Genomic DNA, 19287 nt, shown 5'->3' with positions numbered 1-19287 from the left:
TACGTACACACTTTATAAATCACCATTTACACCAAGGAGGTATGAATAACCTAAGAATTAAGCCCGTATGTGACCTCTTCTCATTTTGAACCTTTGTATGGTTCATCGGGATAGTATGCATGCTAACGAATCAAACATGATATTTGTAGGTAGGACACATAGTAGCGTTTAGTAACTAAACGCGTCTACCCAATGTGAACTGGAGTTCGTACATCATTTGTCAGGCTATTGTTTCAAGTAGTGTGAATGGGACCTGTAGTAGACACCACGGGATTGTCCAAGGTAAGATGGATATTCATGTAGAAACAGGTAGATACTTTAATGTAGCTCCCGACCAAAGGTTTTGCCCATTCTGTCCTAATCGAATTGAAGATGAGTTTCACTTTATTATGGAATGCTCTAAATATGATGCCCTACGAGTTGAGTTATTCACCTTTCTCAATTCAAGTACTTCAGATTTTAAGACACTCAATGCCACAGATAGATTTGACTATATATTTAGATGCAACAGCTCATACAGTGTTAAATAGGCAAATATATAAAAGATTGTTTTGTTATTAGAAAAAATAATGATACTCAAAATTAGAAAACTTGAATCATGTAAAACCTAAGATAGTCATTTTGATGTAGTGAATAGTTTTATTCCATACTCATGTCTTGTTCTATGTTTACTGTTGTTGCCATACTTTGTACCTGCTACAATAGTCGCGCAATTAAGTTCTTCTTCTTCTTGTAAGCCAGTAATTTGAATAAGTTTATAGGAAACTTTATATATATTCTGTTTTACAGATTATTGTGAAGGCCTTGTAACTGGAACAATTGCGTCGATATCAAAGCAAACTAACGGAGTACGGCCCTCTGAAATCGCTTGCGGGAGAATTTTTTGATGCCATCAAAGTTTCAAAAACACTTCCAGTAAGAGAGTATCTGAAGATACAACATATCAATTAGAATGAACAACAAGTCATTTTCATGACTTTGGTGAATTAGGTTTCCAAGCATTTTATCGTCATATGATTCATTATCCAATTATGTGTTAATGAAATTAGTGGACCCCCTGGTGCCTATAACTGCGAAGGAGACCATGACTTTGGTGCTTCCATTAACGCAATGACAAATGTCAAGTAGAGGCTTTGGAACGAATAGGCAATACAGTATACACTTATAAATTACATTACATTGTATGGGCATACATTAATTCAAAGATCAGAGGATGTGAAATATAGGTCCTGCCGGCGGTGTGGACATTGGATTTACCAAAGTGATCTTTCAGATCAATCTTATCAGCAAAGTTTCCTTTCAACTGTAGGAACATTTGACGGATAGGCAGAATCGTTTGCGGTTCAGTAACTACTGCAGTAATACATCACGGCAGTGTAAAATAGATGCCATGTCCCGCCCTACATCAGATGGTAATGCATCGTATTGCTGCAAGCAGGTCTAGAATTCCATACAGGATAATACCTGGGAAGTGTGGCCTTGTGATTTCTGGCGTTCAATATCTTACTCTATCAAAAGAGAAGCAGATAGTACCTTTCTCACGGACTTTTTTTAGAAGTATTGACCATTGGATTGATAGATGTTTAAATGTTGGGGTTTCTTTTGTGAGAGTAGTTTCCATTTTGGAATAATCTCAAGATATATTCTGACCAATGTATGATGTATTTTCCATTTGTATACCTTTTAGTTTTAATTGAAGCAGTCTAACGCAGCAGTTTATTCAGCATCTAACGTTACATGTTCAAATCTGCAAAATGAAATCTTAGAAAGTATATAAACGTTTTGTTCTCATTCGAATATTTGCTAAGTTTTCCTTGTCACTCGCGATCGGAATCATAAAACAACTTTCGATGAATTATTACCACTATGTTAATTTGATACTTTATCTTGCATTTTGTAAATTAGGTCGATTTCAACCGCCAAGCAACCAAACTATCCAAGCAACTGAACACTCGATCATCCTCACTGTTTGCATTGTATTCGTAAGGCTCACATGAGTACAGATTAATCCCGCAAAGGATGTAATGATCAGAATGATAGACATGTCTGGGAGGCACGGATGTCAGACGATTGTACACTGCAGGGAGTCGTAATGCGGTCGGCTGTCATCCTTGTTGTAACAGTAATCAGCTTGGGAGACTGACGGATGGTATGGATCAACCCCCAAACATACCCCCAGATCTTCCAGAGACTCAAACCTTTACTGCGCTACGACAAGAAAAAGTGGGCAACGAATTCGACAAAATACCGAATCACATAGAATGATATCTGTAATATCCGCGAATCCTCTTAACGTTTGTAAAGATGATACTACCCATCTATAAACTTATATCATCCCTTTTACGTCGACAGTAGTACAAGATACGCTGCGACATGTACATGCATTAACTATACACGTAACGTTTGTGAAGATGATCCTACCCATCAATAAACTTATATATCTCCTCTTTTACTTCGACAGCAGTACAAGATACGCCGCGACATATACATGCATTAGCTATAGATGTAACGTTTGTGAATAAACTCCCCCATCAGTAAACGTATATCACCCCTTTTAATTCGACAGCAATACAAGATACGCTGTGACATGTACATGCATTAGCTATAGATGTAACGTTTGTGAAGATGATACTCCCATCTATAAACTTATATCACCCATTTTACTTCGACAGCAGTACAAGACACACCGCGACATGTACATGTATTAGGTACAACGTACATGGTACAACGTACGTTTGTAAAGGTGATCCTACCCATCTATAAACTTATATATCTCCTATTTTACTTCGACAGTAGTACAAGATACGCTGTGACATGTACATGCATTAGCTATAGATGTAACGTTTGTAAAGATGATACTCCCATCTATAAACTTATATATCTCCTCTTTTACTTCGACAGTAGTACAAGATACGATGTGACATGTACATGTATTAACTATACATGTAACGTTTGTGAAGATGATACTCCCATCTATAAACTTATATCACCACTTTTACTTCGACAACAGTACTAGATACGCCGCGACGTGTACATGCATTAACTGTAGGTACAACGTACATGGTGTCAGATCGTTGTGAAAACGTGTGCATCAGGATGCCACGCTGAGTATGAACCATTGCAAAAACAAGCACGATGATTAGAAGCATTGTGACTGCTACTTCTAACATCGTCATGTCTCCCTTGTTGATTTCTCTTAGATTCCTCTTTAACAAATGTGTGGAAATCTGTAATATCAAGATATCATGTAATCTGCCTGATGACAACTGCACCCACCTACATCTTGGAGCCCTCGACATATTATGGAGGAGCCACATAACATTTGGCATTAGAAAGAAATACTAAAACTAATGATATATGCTAGCCCTAATTGCATTAGTATTTAGGATATTAAGTTTTATTCTATACCTTCTATAAGCCTTGCAGGCTTCATCCCCCTCCTGTACGTTTTTATTGTACTTCTGATTTTTTCATTATTGCTTTCTGTTTTTATGTGCGAATTAAATAAAACATAAAACAACCTGTATTTTGTACTATGCATATGTTTGATAGTTGTTGCCATACCGTGTACAATTGTCGTGCACTAAAGCTCTTCTTTTAACAAGCAGGCAACTTGTGACCTGCCACGGATTTCAAAGGTTACACGTATCCGTAGGTCGGCACTGGCGGGTCATGTTATGCCATGGGAGATCTCGCGAGACTAATCTTACGCATGCGCACACTAAGGAATGCGATCCGCAACCCAGGAAGCCGCCGTGCCCCACGAGGAAATGGCTGGCATGGTTCTTCTTTGGAAAACCGATGAGAATCGTAGGCGTGGTCGCCCATCTTTGACACTTAAGAAGAAGATAGAAGAGAATATGGTCTACAAGATGATGAATTGCGCACTGTCACGCTCGACAGTGACATGTCACCTCACAGAGGATGAACTGAACAATCTTTAACTGTGTTGCTCTTACATAAAAAAATCAATTTATCTAACTCTGTGAATGCTACTTAATCATACTATTTTTAGCAGAAAAGTTAAGACAGCCAAACACATAAAGTTCTAGGTACTAGAAGACCAATATGATATCGTAATTTCGTGACTGGACCTCAATATTAAATATATGGTCAACAAACGGCGCTCATGTCCATAAAGTTAGTAATAATATTATATGTACGTTGAAGGATATTACGTCGTTCTATAGTTATTACATTGTAACACTGGAGATAAAGAATAAGAATATCACAGCTATGTGATAAAATGCTTGTTAGTTTTTCTGCAAACGGAAAAAAAACTGTAAGGATAATACAAAATACGTTGAAAATAGAGACGGGCAGATGTAATAATGTAGCCCCTGACCAAATGCAACAATCCCCACAATACGAAAATAGGTAAATATCTAAACTACTGCTTTCACATTAGAAAAATTACCGAAACTAATGATTACAGCAACTCGACTATAACACTATATCAAAAACATATGCTATCCCTTTAGCTTATTGTATTGTATTAGTAACAAGCCGCTAGGCGACCCAAAATCTAATCACTTTTAGGTCTCACCGAGACCAACCCACCTACCAAATATCAAGACAATCCATTCAAGCCTTATTGAGTTATGCTGGTCAATTACAGACACACATACAAACGCTACCCTCTGCATAACCTTCTCGGCGAAGGTAATTAGGATGTTGAGTTTTATTTTATACTTCTACTTTGTATTATGTTGACGAATTCTTGCCATACTTTGTACCATGTACAATTGTCGTGCAATAAAGTTCTTCTTCTTCTTTTACATATAACATGTATGACATCAGTGCCCGACATCGCCCATCTACCATCACGACCAAACAGCTTGCACATTAACCTTTTGGACCGTGATGCAAAATGTTCCAGTCTTTAAAGGCCCTTTGGGCAAAACACGGCAACTTTGTGATCATTTGCATACAGCTACTTGCCAGATGAGTCATCAAAATGGGTACTCTCCTTGTGAAAGACATTTGTCATAGACATAACGTGACACAGCGCGGGGGTTGTTTTCTGCAGGGTGTTTCTGGCTTAAGTCAGGGGTTAGAACTTTACCGTCCCCCGCAATTATACCCGTAAGACTAGGCATCTGCTCAGGCTGCCCACATCGATTTTCACACACCTTTAGGGAGCCTATAGAAAGTCACTTCGGCGTGCTGGGTACGCGAGTTACGCGTAAGGAAAGCTTGAAATAAAGGCCAGCCAAGTAAAGTTAAGACTGTTTGAAAGAAGCAAAAAGATAGATGCAAATGTCTTGTAGTCAATCGGAAAGAATGGTGTAGGTGCTCTGAAGTGGTAAGGCAGATGTTAAGTTTACTTACTTTTTATTGTATCATATTGCATGGGTCAGTACATTTCTTTTTATATTTCAACTGGATTTCTGTTTTTGGTTAATCCCGCTTTTGCCATTTCAAAAGACTTGAAAGATTGAATATGTACGAAAGCCGACAAAGACATACCATTATTATTAGCCTTTCAATGAAGCTATCAGCACGATCTCCCAATCTAAAAATGTTGTACTCTTGGAAATGATACATTACACCTATTTCCCCAATAGGCTCAATTGAAAATGAGTACATATAACGTTATAGCTTCAGTTAGGGGCGCTTTCTCGGATGGGACGTAAAGTCGGATGTTCCGCATTTGGGGAATTCCACATCTTGAGCACGTTAAATAGCCCACCACACTTATAAAAAAAGAGCAGGGGTCCTTCCCGGAGTGAGTGAATTGGCATACACTTACAGCTTGTACTTATCATACAGAACTGGTTTGTTACGTCCAATGTGATATATTGGCTGTGCGAAACAAAAACAAAACAAAAAACAAAAAAACAAGCAAACAAATAAACAAAGTCCAAGCCCACTCAGAGATGGTGGTACATTACGACCTAATGCCCGGGTTCAGTATCGTTTTGGTTATTCAAAAACCGTTGGCTTCCTAGGTGGAAATTATGGACAAAACATCGATAGAACTTCATCAGAATTCAGCTTCTTCTTGTCATTGTTATTGTTTAAAGTGTATAGATACATTTACATATTCTAGGCGATCATGATATCGCCTAGAATATCGCAAATTGCTCATTTCACACACACACACACACATATATATATATATATATATATATATATATATATATATATATATATATATATATATATATATATATATATATACAAGGAATTAGCTTCTATTACATATAGCATACAAATTGTAACATATATAAATGACAGCGTATTATGGTCGAGTCAGCCAGCCCTCACTACGGGGAATAAAAAATGAACATCATTAGTTCAATAGCATGACTCCCTCTTACGTATTACGTGAGTTATTAACCCATGGGACGCTTCGCTGCATTTCCAAGAACCTAGATTTCCCCCCAAAGTGCTGACTCTCTTTACATTGAACCGGCATTTGTGACATCCGCCAACGCGCTTAGTCCGTAAGACATGGCCCTGAAGACTTCCTGGCTGAACCAGTACTTTGATATGGCATTGGCAAGTGCACATAATGGTAGGGAAACGAGCTGTGGTCTTTTGGGCCTCGTGTACTCTGCCCTATAGGGTAATACTTTCTCATCGTATATCACTCGATGCTCTTACAGTCTAGTTGTATTTCACTCTTACAAATATGATCATATACTCCTTTATTTCTCAATGCTTTTTTTCTAGATATCTTTGTAAATTATTTTTGACACAGAACAATTTGATTGATGTCACATCAACTGTACCCCAAACGTGAAGATAATTGAGAACAGTTTCTTGGCGCATGGACCAGCGAAGCGTTTTTTAAAAATCTTCTACATCTACAAAGACAATGGCAAAAGAACGCCAAAACGGCACGTGGATTTCTGAAATCCGTGAATCCACTTAAGGAAAAACATAAAGATCAAAATTTGTTACTTCTTGCATCACCGACGTCCCGGTTCAGTGTAAATCACCCTACACTGTTCCAAACTCGCGTCCTAGAACTCCGCTTGGAGCTAAAGGACGCGGGTTCGAATCCAGTAAGAGAATGCAGTAAGTATCGCACTGAAACCTCTTCTTATACCTTGAGTGAATTTTGGAGAAAACGGTAATCTTCTAAGTGTGTTCCCCTAGGAATGAGTAATGGGCGTATTACTGTACCCACACAATGCGTTATACAACTTCAGTTGGGAATAGCATGATGGAAGAACCACTTTCCTTCCGTCGTCTCGGAATCCCTTGAACAGCATCTTCGGTAGACCTTTATCTGTACACCGCTTGGGGCCGGATTGCCGTTTGAATTCCAGATAACAAATCGCCACGGCATGTTCTCAAAGTGAACACAGAAACATATCCTTAGTCCCTTCAAGTTCTGAGATAAAGATTTCTGTAGTGAAATTGATGAGCGTTCAAAGTGGAAGAGATAACCAAGCACTCTTTCGGTATGGGTAGCACACAGAAGGTAACGAAGTCATCAATCAACACGAATAGACAAGCAGACATCTGCACTTGAAGAAGAGATTACAATATGGATGATGCCAAATGAGTCGGCGCTATCAATGTGCCATCTTGTTCTGTACTTGGTTGAGAGGCTATCTTCTGGCACGCCCGAAAAGTAGTGCGCTATATTGGGTATAACATAACCACGTGACACTGAGTTTTTTTTTAGATTCTTAACTGCTTTACAAGCTAAGGATTTTTCACGCCGCAGAAGAAAAGTGTTCGGTACTTTGTAGAAGCAAACGTAATTTTGATTCTTACATTTCAAAAGGGGTTGCATCACTTAGATGTGTCCAACTAAGAAGGAAAATGGACACACAACAAGTTAATTTTCTTCATCTCAATTTGTCGTGTTTTTTTTTTTGACAAGAAGTCATTCTCTCAGCCCAAATTCACCTGTCCTTATTTTCCTCTCCTTACACTGGCCCTTTCAAGACCTCTTTGTTAAAGAGTAGGAAACTGGTCAATAAATGGATTACCTGAAAGATGTATAGGCAGACCTTTCTTGTCTACAGTAGTACAAAGCACTCAACGAATGTCAGCGAAAAAAAAAAACGAATCTTTTCAAGCTTTTTTTGTTGTTGTCTTTTTGGTCATACTTGTACGTTTTGAATGATATTCCCATCATAAACTCAAGGGTAACACAAATCCAGTTTAGGACGCAGCGACGCCGCCAGCGTGCCGCGGGTCCAGTGAGAGGGGGGCTTTCAGAGACGCCGCCAGTGGTATATGGTCTACTACACGTACCAATAGCAACGGTGGTGTCTACTGACAAACGTACAAATGGCATTTAAAACTTCATCAGAATGAAGCAAGGTGGAAAAGTGGCCATATAAAGCTGTTAAAAGATATGTACGGTACATCACCGTTTGTAATGGGTTACTTCCGTTGCCGTTTGGTTTCCATTATGAGATCAGATTTCCATTGGGTGCGAATTCTTGCCGGTTCGTTCAAGCATGTTGTCTATTTTATGAGCTCAACTGAAGTGATGTATTACCATTAGACCGAAAAAAACGTGTTTATTTGGGATTTGATGAAACATGAAGACCTTTTGAAATATGATTCCATGAAGTAAAATAGCCACATCTCCAATGATAGAAATCTTCAATGGGCCGTGTAGTCTTTACATTATAAGATGCAGAAATGTCCTTTTGACTGAAAGGGTTCAATCTTAAATCATTAATTTTTTTCTTCACTGAAATATTTTTTATTACCTCAATGAGATGTCATGGAGGTTATATTTTCAGTAGCGTTTGTCTGTCTGTCTGTCTGTGTGTCTGTCTGTCTCCGTCTCTCTGTGTTTGTTGGTCAACAGAATAACTCAAGAACGGCTTGGTGGATTGGTTTCATATTTGGTGTGATGGTAGGGTGTGACAGAAACTTAAAGTGATTAGATTATGAGCCTCCTGGTGTCTCTTCATGGTACTGCAGCGGTACTTCCGTTTTTCATATCTCGTGTTCTGGACATGCTATGGTCAGGATTTTCTATCAATGAAGTTGGCTTCCAAAAAGTACACATAGGTTTTAATGTCACTCTACAGATTCTTCGTGTTCTCTTTTGTTGTCAAGTATACACGACAGTAAGAACACTTTGCATCGTTAACATCACGACTCGAATTCGCTGCTTGTCTATTTCATCCCCACCTATATTTCACACCGATGAGACAAACTGCTTTGGAAACGCGCCATCCCATTAGAGAGATGGGATTCGTGATGTACGGTTATCTCTCCGTTTCAAGCACTTGTATACGTTGTCTCTTTCCTCTCCTTGACTAAAAAAGTGGCTTTGACAAGACGTTGCTGTCAAGGAGATACATATCACTGTAAGAACGTGCTTGAAAGTTAACCACATCGCTGTAATCATCTAAAGATCTCCCATAACGTTGCGTCACAATTGTAAGGTTCAACTTGACAATCGTAGTAGGTGTTAGCATCTGTAGAGGCGCCATTTTTCATGAGTAATGTAATTGGTTTGTCTCTCTCTGTTAACTAGGACATTCGGGGATGGGGACGGCCAGTGGATTCTCGATTTGACATTCATCATCTAGAGAGCACCTTTAAGTTTTAAAACTACGCTTCATAACACCTGGCGGCTAGGGGACCTGAAGAAACAATGGGACCCGCGATCTAATCCCAGGTTGTGCCCAGAGACATGTCCGAACTTGCGCCCCGACGTTGTGCCCTTGGGAAAGGCCCTTAACACGACTTTTCTCACTTCACTCAGGTGTAAATGAGTACCTAGCTCATCTAGGGTTAGGGAGTTCCTCGGATAGGACGTTAAATGGAGGTCCCGTATTTGGGGAGAGCCACACCCCGCGCACGTAAAAGAACCCACCACACCTTTCGAAAAAAGTAGGGGCATGCCCCAGTGTGCGATGGTCCAAACCTTACAGTTTGGTCTGGGTTGACATCTTGAAAAGGTGATAGTTTACCTGTTCTGTCAATCCTTCCACAAATGTGGTAAATCTGAATAAATAAATAAATGAATAAAATACATATTTCTTATTTCTATTTCTTTATAGATTGTTAACTATGTTTAACATTGATCATGTATAGCGTAATCGCATTTATTACATAGCGTAATCACACTTATTATGTTTACAAATCAAAATTCACTTTGTAATTCCTATTCTGTTTTATTTGTTTAAGTAGGATTTATGGTATAATTTCAATTTTTCTTTTGTTAATTTTGCTTAGTTTCGATTATGTACAATTTAAAAGGTATTGTCTAGATTCGAGGGGAGGCCCACGAAAAGCCACACAGGCTTGTTGTCTCTTTAATTGGTCCAATTTCTTACTTCAGATATGAAAGTTTTTTGACCTAATTGTTGTGAAATCTACAAGGGAGTAACTAAGCTCCAGGTAGAATGTATCATATTACATAGTTTGCATATATCGTAATTAAGTCCAAGAGCTGTTAAATGTGTTAATTGATCTTAAACATGTCTCAAAATTTCATCAGAAAACTTCGCCATGCTGGCAAATGCACAATGGCTATCTACTCAGGAGACCTATTGTGCGTATTGATCTTTTATACCGATGCTTTTTGTGTGTCCAGCCAATTAGAAAGCAGGGTTATCTCAATTAGGGTTTAATTACAACAGGTTAAAATACGGAAAAGGGCACAAATTTGGGGCAGATTATGAAAACCACACATTTCTCTGTCCTCCCTAGCAGGAAACCCGACCGTTCTAGGCTCTACTGCGCAGCTTGATTAAGGACTGGTCCCTTCCCTTGTGTCACATTTGTGACATTTTCACTATATCAAGACTAGTTGTCATGTTTAGGTTTCAATTTAGGCCAAGGATAAAAGCGGTGCCATATCTTATGTTCTCGATACGAGACGTAAGTATAAGGTTACATCAATGTATCATGTGCAAATGAGATATTGACTGATATATCACATTGTTTGAGCCAAAGCATGTTTACCATAAAGTTCATCGATCTTAAGATTAGCTGGTATCTAGATTTATGGTGTCTTCGCGTGTCTTCAGTTCCCAGAGGATGTCATCCATATAATAAAATCAACATGGCCTAACGCTAAAACTTTCTTTTTTTACTCACTTGTACTTGAACTGCTCACTGCACGTCTAATATGAATTGATGTGTGTCTACTCTAGTATCGTAGACAACACAAACATACAACATCTGTCAATGTTATAAGTTATAATTGCTGCCAACACATGATATATAGCAACATTGATTTGAGATAATTTGTAAGATTCTAATATATGTAGCTTTACAACATAGTTCTTATTACTGTTTGTATTCATCTATAATTTGAGGACATCGTAACATTTATGATTTATTCAAGTTATGTGTCCTTACTTAGAAAATGTACTAGTGCCAACTTTATATCATGACATCAAAGTAATGTTCTCATCAACTCTATACTTAAGCCCCCGCTCCAAATAATTTTGATAGAGTCAAAGAGTACGCAAAAGGGCTAATATCATGGAAAGTGTTAATATGCAAATTTGTAGAATAGATAGGAGTGTCGGAAAAAAAGAAGAAGAAAACTACAGAATAGACAATATCAACAAAGCTTATAGGACCATGCATAACTGATTGCAGCGGCGTTAGTATGTATCGGATACAAACACACTCTCCGTTTTTTATCGAACGCGAAGACTTTGAAATGCCATTCGAGATCAAATTGCGTATCCACTAGTCTCTGTAACTATTGGTATTTGTTCATTAGATCATTCTATCGACTATTTCTTTACAAGTGACCGTTAAATCAACACTTTTGATATGGCGATCCAGTCCGACTTTGTGAGGTACAAACTACCGTCTTTTTATGTTAGGATCAATCAAACGTAAAGTTACAAGCGGCGTCCGCACATTCCAGTGTGCGTCTCAATTTCCAAAGCTTACTCTAAATTCATAATGCCCCCATTGTGCTGATTTATAGACATATTACACATTTATGAAATGAATATCAAATACTGCATTCTACTAGTCATAGCTTTCGCTGTGTATATATATTTGAGTCGCCAGCCGTCGCTACTTTGGATTGAATTTCCAGACAAATTGCACTTTAGTAAAGTCAGGACGTAAATTGGCGAAGGTCGTTGGCATTTGGTGCATTTGGGAAATCTTTTTACTAAAGATAACTCATCTAATGGCTACTATGTTTAGCGGGTTATATTGGTTCCCTCTATACTTTGTGTCATCTTTGGACGTTAGAGATGGATTATATTGTACAAAGAAGAAAACATTGAAAACATAACGTTAAACTTCCTTCTCTAGAGTCAGGAAAACGAGCCACTTTACAACACTTCCATGTCCATCAACACCCAGGGGAAGTAGTAACGAAAGCCATTACAGTCAATCTGACTGCAAATCCTGCATAATTTCCGTCTAGCTGCGTGTCCCTGTGGGTGAAAACTCCCCACGCAGAATAAAACAATCCATGATTTATGTCACATTTTACCATATTTCTGAAATTTTGCCATGTTGATAAATATTTCTTTCCGTAAGACAAATGAAGAAAAGCAAGGATTCTTGAGGGAGAGTCATATGGTATTAATTTGTGACCTAGAAGAAAAGGTTCTTACACTAGCTTATTAGATTATGGCAGATGAATTATTAATATGTATGTCGTAATCCCTTGATCTGAAAGACACGGCTAAATGATTTAGAAAACCTGAGAGAAACAAGGCACCGAAAATCAGATTGTGTCATGATGAAGCAAAACATGATTTGTTTCTAAAAACCAATTCGATTGGTTGTACGATAAAACTCATTATTGTGCTTTTAATCATTCGCTTATGAAACTATGAGGATGACAATTGAAACATTATCAAAGACATTTGCGTTTAATGAGCGCCACAGACTTGATAATTGCATTTTTCAGTTCACATTTTACAACGTGTCTGTCTACCGCCACTGTTTCACTTTTTTTGGGTAGAAATAGTATAAAGAATATTCAATAAAATCCGTGCCAGAGAGCTAGTACAGTTACATAACAAGATTAAGTCAAGGTTAGACTTAGAGGGACACAAAATTGGCAGCTAAACCGTACTCAAAGACAAACAAGGTCAAAAGCAGCTTGTCTCTAATTGAAGTAAAGTTGCATACAAGAAATAGTTTAAAGAATATTCCACAAAATTCATACCAGAGAGCCAATACAATTATATGACAAGATTAAGTCAAGGTTAGAGAGACACAAAATTGGCAGCTTAACCGTACTCAAAGACAAACAAGGTCAAAACCAGCTTGTCTTTAATTGAAGGAAAGTTGTTCCATTACGTTCTATGATTGTCTGACAATTCGATCCAGCGCTTGATCACCTCTTTTTGTAGCAACATCGAAGCCAGACGGTCTAACAGCCTCTTTGGCGATGTTAAGTATTTGGCAACAGCGATAATCATTTATCAATTTTCGGTAAAAGCATTTTTTCGTAGTTGTAGTTCTATGTAATTAACAATAAAATGTAATGGCGTATGCTTAATAACGGTTTTGTTTATTCAACGAGAAGCAAATATATAGGCACCAAAGCAAATGTCTATGTTGATGTAAGATGATTTGTGTTTCTGGACGCTTCGTGACAGGAAGCTGTAGCCTACATGTATATGATAATCCTTGCCCATAAAATACGTGCTATAATTAGTCTATATATATATATGGAGAAACACAATTATCGATTACAAAAGACATGGTTTAATCGATGTAGTTTAAAGAGAATTGCAGATAGCATATTATAAAAAGATATGGAAGTATCAACAGACTCTTTAACCTTTAGCACACTGAAACATACGTTTGCAACCAGTTCTCTATTGGTTACAGAGTTCGGCAGCTGGTAGAAGGTTAAACATAGTCTGCATGTCGACCAGACGTAACGTGAGCTCAGCCGGGACGTCTGGGAATTGGACTCTTAACACCAATGATGTATACTTTAATCAGCCCATCAAAGGCAAGCAGTTTATCAAAACGTCGATAATCTTTCTGTTGTCACCTGAAGAAATATGATGATGTTCTCAATCCCCGGACACCGTGTCGTTCCCAGCGTCATTCTCGAGCCAGCGCCGGAGATTGATGACGGCGGAGTGACATTTGCGCTTCTGTGACGGTTTGCGGCATTGTTTGATGAATGGCACGCACCACTCCCGAGACTGTTGCGCCAAAAACGACCTTGCCAAACTGCCGAGACGGACATTAACTTGTACAAAACATCGTACTTATCTATCCCTAGAATTATTAATCAACATATAATGTGTTTTATACATAAGATACTAGTATATCTTGGAAGTTGGAAGCGATAAGCACATAGTACAGTTGTGGGGTATTCTTGATTTCGTATAAAACTCTTCACCGTGTGTGTGCCAAGCGATGTCGTTACAATGTGATTGCACGAACGGAAGGAAATTAAAGGCCAACCGGCACAGAAATGAGAGTACAGATTGAACCTTCTTATCTGTAAATAAAGTTTTCTATTACTGGAGTTTCAGGCACTTGGTTGAGTGAGAGAGAACTACACAAAGGCTATGTCCGGTAGAAACAGATGTATGGATTTCGAGCTATCACAGGCAAGAGCGCTTTGTATTCGTGTAGAAGATAAGAACATAATGATGTGAAACTATTAACTTCAATCTAAAGTAAAGCACTAGCTAGGTACAAAAGGTTGCACGGATGTGTGGTTGATCCACCAAATTAGTTTAAGGAATCGACCAATCAATTAAACAAATTACGTTATTTGAATAGTTTGAAGTACGTCTTTAATTAAAAGTGTCTAGCCGACGGGATGTAATTAAGAAACGGTTTCTATAGAATGCTGTAAGTTTGACTGATTACGTCAATCAATTAAAATGTCTGCGATGATTTTTTGTATGCCAATTGGGAATCTTGAATATAATTTCAACTGAAACAAAACGTGTTTCACCCTCCATCATGATAATCATAAAACGTAAAGTTATTGATTTCAATAAAGGAAACCTTTTGTGATTTGTATTTTACCTGTACCGTGTTAAGTTTGTGTAAAATACAAATCAGTTTAGCAGTCCTGAAGTCACGTATGTACCAATCTCTCTCTCTCTCTCTCTCTCTCTCTCTCTCTCTCTCTCTCTCTCTCTCTCTCTCTCTCTCTCTCTCTCTCTCTCTCTCTCTCTCCCTCTCTCTCTCTCTCTCTCTCTATCTATCTATCTATCTAATAGTATATATATATGAATATAAATATATATAGAGAGAGGGATTGGGATAGAGAGGGGGAGAGAGATAGGTAGATATAGATTAGATAGATAGATATATAGAGATATACATACATACATAGACATAGATGTTACGTGACATTCCCAAGAAATTCATACACATGCATCTAAATCAAAAGTGCTCTATGTGTTATTTGAGATAGCGCTTCGACTTATGGATAAAAGAAACTTCAGTGCCAGTTTTGAAAATACGGGACAGGCAATGCATGCCATGAGCTGATTAAACGAAGGAAACATGATTTAGCAACGCCGAAGACATGGTTAATGATTCTCCTGTTGCTTTCATTAGCAGTCCCATTTCATTAATCTCCTATGGTGACAGACATTACATCTGATTTGCTGCTGATTGTTTGGCAACGTGTTACACCTGTTCACTTCTATCTGCGACAAGACGTGCGGACAACATGTTTCATCTGGGTTCTTGCAATTTTCTGGCGCCTACATCATTTTCAAAGAGCCCAGATGTCACCTCGACCAATCGACCGCTTTGAAACTCAGATTCGGATGAGCCATGACCCAATACATAGTTTGCCTTAACGACTATAAAGCTGGCAAAACAAACTCGCCAGTTCTGTGTGTGAAGGTGTCAGCTTTTAAAGGATGTTTTAATATGGCAGTTTGGATATGATACAAGCTGACCGCCACTAAACCTTTGAACAAAAGCAGTTTCTACTACTTTTTTTCAAAGATTAAACTTCAATGGCGGGTATGGTCTATAGATGTGACATTTTTATTCAGGCATTACTGATTACCACGCTTAGAAGGCAAGAAATCCCTAATTCGTTCCAATGATTCGTTTTAGTTAGCACATTCTTTTGCTATTCTCTGTTTGAGATAAATCCATACTTGCGCTTATTTTTAATAGATCTTAACTTGAAATCTTTATGGATCTTATTATAACCCAATATTTCCAAAATATGAAAAAGTGAAACGGAGGTAGATACTTGAATTGTTAATTTCTTATATTGATATTTCTGCAATGTTGCTTACACTAAATAAAGTAAAGATACACCAAACACAACCCTATACACACTGTGGTCAAAAGTGACATCATTCAGATGATGTAGACAAATAAACAAAGACCGTTATACAACCCCCCTTTGTTAACAACAGACTAAACTCCTTGTTCCTACCGAGATAATTCAATCAATTTTGACACTGATGGAAGAAATGATAAGCTCCACCACTCAGAGAAAAAACATCTGGACGACGAAAGAGACTTCGCATACATTTTGCTGTGGTCTTCTTGGCATATGTCAACTCACGGAATGTTAATGGAGCTCTAAAGGAGATTTGTTAACAAAAACCATATGTTTTCCACATTGTGATGTATTCATTGTCGCTTCAGTTTATCCAGCCGGGGAGGGAAAATGCGTCGACAGTAACAGAATCATATTTCCCAGGGGAAAAGGCAGATGGGTATTAGCGAGTACATCTTCACCTTCAGGGTGCCGGTCGTGACAATAAAATAGGCTTTATATAGACCCAGGGGACATAGGATCAGACCCTTTTACAATCCGGCATGACGTATATAACGTTATATTCTGTGTACCAAAAGGTATCACTGCATATTCTTGGGGTGCAAGAGGTTCAAGCTTATGGTCGTAGTGAATAATGATGCTAAATTGTCTGTTATATTCAATTATTTCCGGAACCTGTCCCATCACACCCAGGGGTGTAGGTTAGTTGGCTCTTTGGTCCGTAAAAGCACCCATTTTACGTGATGATCTGTCCATGTCTTTGGTTGTATTCATAAGGAGACTCTATATTTGCAATAGACCTATCTAATATTTTCTACACTGTATAACAAGAGCAAGACTAAAAGAAAGTATTTTGTAAATCAGCTTCAGGAAAGTTAGAAGACAGCTATTTTGATGTTTTAAAAATAGGATTTACTTACCCAGGGCAAAGATGGTAGAAATCGCCGGCAGTAACGCAAGAAGTGCGCACGAGTTCATGTCGTTTGCAGGAAAAGTCATATCTCTTGTTGTTTCGGTCACAGCTCAGACCTTCTGTACGTTTCAAGGCGAAACGTTGGCTCACAATCTCACTCGACGGAAAAACAACACTCCGGTTCCAGGAAATAAACGACAGGTTGTTGGTGTGAAAGTAATCCGTTGTAACAGGCTCATCAGGCACCTGGTGCCGAGAGACTGGGAGGAATCAGCGCCAGTTCTCGCCTGATTGCTTGAAGACGTCCACCTGTGCCATGTCTGTCGCCATCCAGGCGAAGGTCACGCCGTTAGGATTCTTCCGTTTCAGTTGTTTGTCATCTCACCCAGCCGACAGCGTGCCTCATTGCTGCTTCCCTCCCGAACGTTTGGCACGAAAGCGCACGCAGTATGTTCCACCTCAAGTCCTTGGTGCTGAATTATCGGAGGTTGTTACATTTGGTTTCCGGCCAACATTTCAAGGTGTCTCATTTACGTAGACGATCGTAACGGACAGACTGACCTCTGTTCACCTCAGACAACATCATCTTTACACACGGACAGGTTTGCTTACTTGTGTGTAAAATGGGCTCGACTCTTCTTCCGCCAGCAATTCATCTGCGAGATGATCCCCCTTCCCACCGCCCGCCCGCAGCAACGCACTCCCGCCGATCTCCCCCGGTGCTCAGACACGAATGAAGTCTTCTTATCGTCCTTGTACGGATGTTAAAGCCTTCCCTTCAGACCACCTCCTACATTTCGCCGCCCTGTGTATGACTTCCCGTTGACGGCTCCTGCGAGAGTTCAAGAGGTAGAGTGATTGACCGCGTAGCTTACTACCGCGTTATCCCACCAAACACCGCATGCCCGGAAAAAGAATGGTCCAAATCCCTTGACTCCCAGGAGTTGTATAAGGCCGCGGGAGGGCACCGGGCACCTGAAATGATGCAAGTCCCATTTCGGCTTTATGAGGGCAAGGGTCAGTGACCTTGGGTCACACCTGTACCAGAGCTATTACTCGGTCCAGACAATTTCACCGGGGGGTAGTCATTCATTTACTTCCGGGGAAACCGAGAAGATTACTTCACATGATTATCATCACAAACCTTCCAGGATATAATATCACATATTTTTAGAATTGCTGTAGCTCGTACAGTATTACTTTACTGCTACCCACAAGTGTAACACTTATTTGAAGTTCTATTAAAGCAGTTGGCAGGCATGATGGTAACCGTCACGAGCACATAGACGAATGTACGTTATATTTCAAATTGCTTTTAGTGCATGACCCGATTTTTTGCCATCTAAAACTCATTACCGCAAGCGATCCCCACACCGAAAATTTGTTTGTGACGTTTCATAACCCCCACTTAAACAGTGGTTATTCAGATAATTGCGTTTGTAATAGTCGATAGACGTAGGGACCCAAGCTAGTCATCACACCATAACCATGCAGACTGATGGCCCGAATATTCCCGTGTTGATATCTAGTGTCTGATTCGTGACAGTCGATACAATCTGCTCCAAGCAATTGTTCCAGACGTTGACTCAGCCGGTCACCAAGTCGATATCAACACTTTGCCCACAGCCGTCGTCGTTACAGCTATGGATATATGTTGAGCACACATATCCATAGCTGTTATTATAAGTAACATTCGGATATGTACCCTTACGGATATGCAATTGCCAATGCTGCCAAAGTTTTACTGTAAGTTATTTCTTCCAACAAGACTTTCTGTTTCACTTCCTGTTGTCAAATATATCTTCTGACGCTGTCCGCATGTTATTTACCTCTGACTAAGTCTACGAGCTCCCTTCCTCCCAACCGGATTTGTACATAATCAGATGTTATCGCAGTTGAGATCCTACCAACACGGTTTTTCCCTTCCCCAACGATCGTCCAGATAATCTTGGCTCGGCGTCAAGTCACGTTCTTCAAACGCTGTTATGGAATGATGGAGAACAGGCTTCCCGTATACGCTGTAGGTCTACACAGCACGTAGGCGTTTTGGCGTGTTTCCGACCGCAAACTCTCTCGTAATGGCACTTTTCTTTCACAGAAACGACTCAGGGGGCACTTTCACTCAAAGAAGCGAATTTTCCTGGCAAAAGCGCAGGTCAGTAAAGTGGCTAGAAGTACCTGATTAATATGTAGAAGTCGACCTCTTCTCACC

At 39.2% G+C, this 19287-nt stretch overlaps 1 protein-coding gene across 1 annotated transcript in view; it reads right to left on the bottom strand.

Annotated features, from left to right (window-relative positions):
* LOC136444005 (fibronectin type III domain-containing protein 5-like) overlaps positions 1–18353 on the bottom strand; it is a 29136-nt gene extending 10783 nt beyond the window's left edge. Inside the window, exon 1 of the mRNA XM_066441400.1 lies at positions 17083–18353. Within this exon, the coding sequence (XP_066297497.1) occupies positions 17083–17161 (79 nt within the window). The 5' untranslated portion in view covers positions 17162–18353. The remainder of the gene's footprint in view (positions 1–17082) is intronic.
* Between the last annotated feature and the right edge of the window lie 934 nt (positions 18354–19287).

Source organism: Branchiostoma lanceolatum, chromosome 10 (genome assembly GCF_035083965.1).
Source record: "Branchiostoma lanceolatum isolate klBraLanc5 chromosome 10, klBraLanc5.hap2, whole genome shotgun sequence".
In the NCBI taxonomy this organism is placed as follows: domain Eukaryota; kingdom Metazoa; phylum Chordata; class Leptocardii; order Amphioxiformes; family Branchiostomatidae; genus Branchiostoma; species Branchiostoma lanceolatum.
The sequence above is the reverse complement of the archived record's forward strand: the minus strand, read 5'-3'. Positions and strand labels throughout refer to the sequence as shown.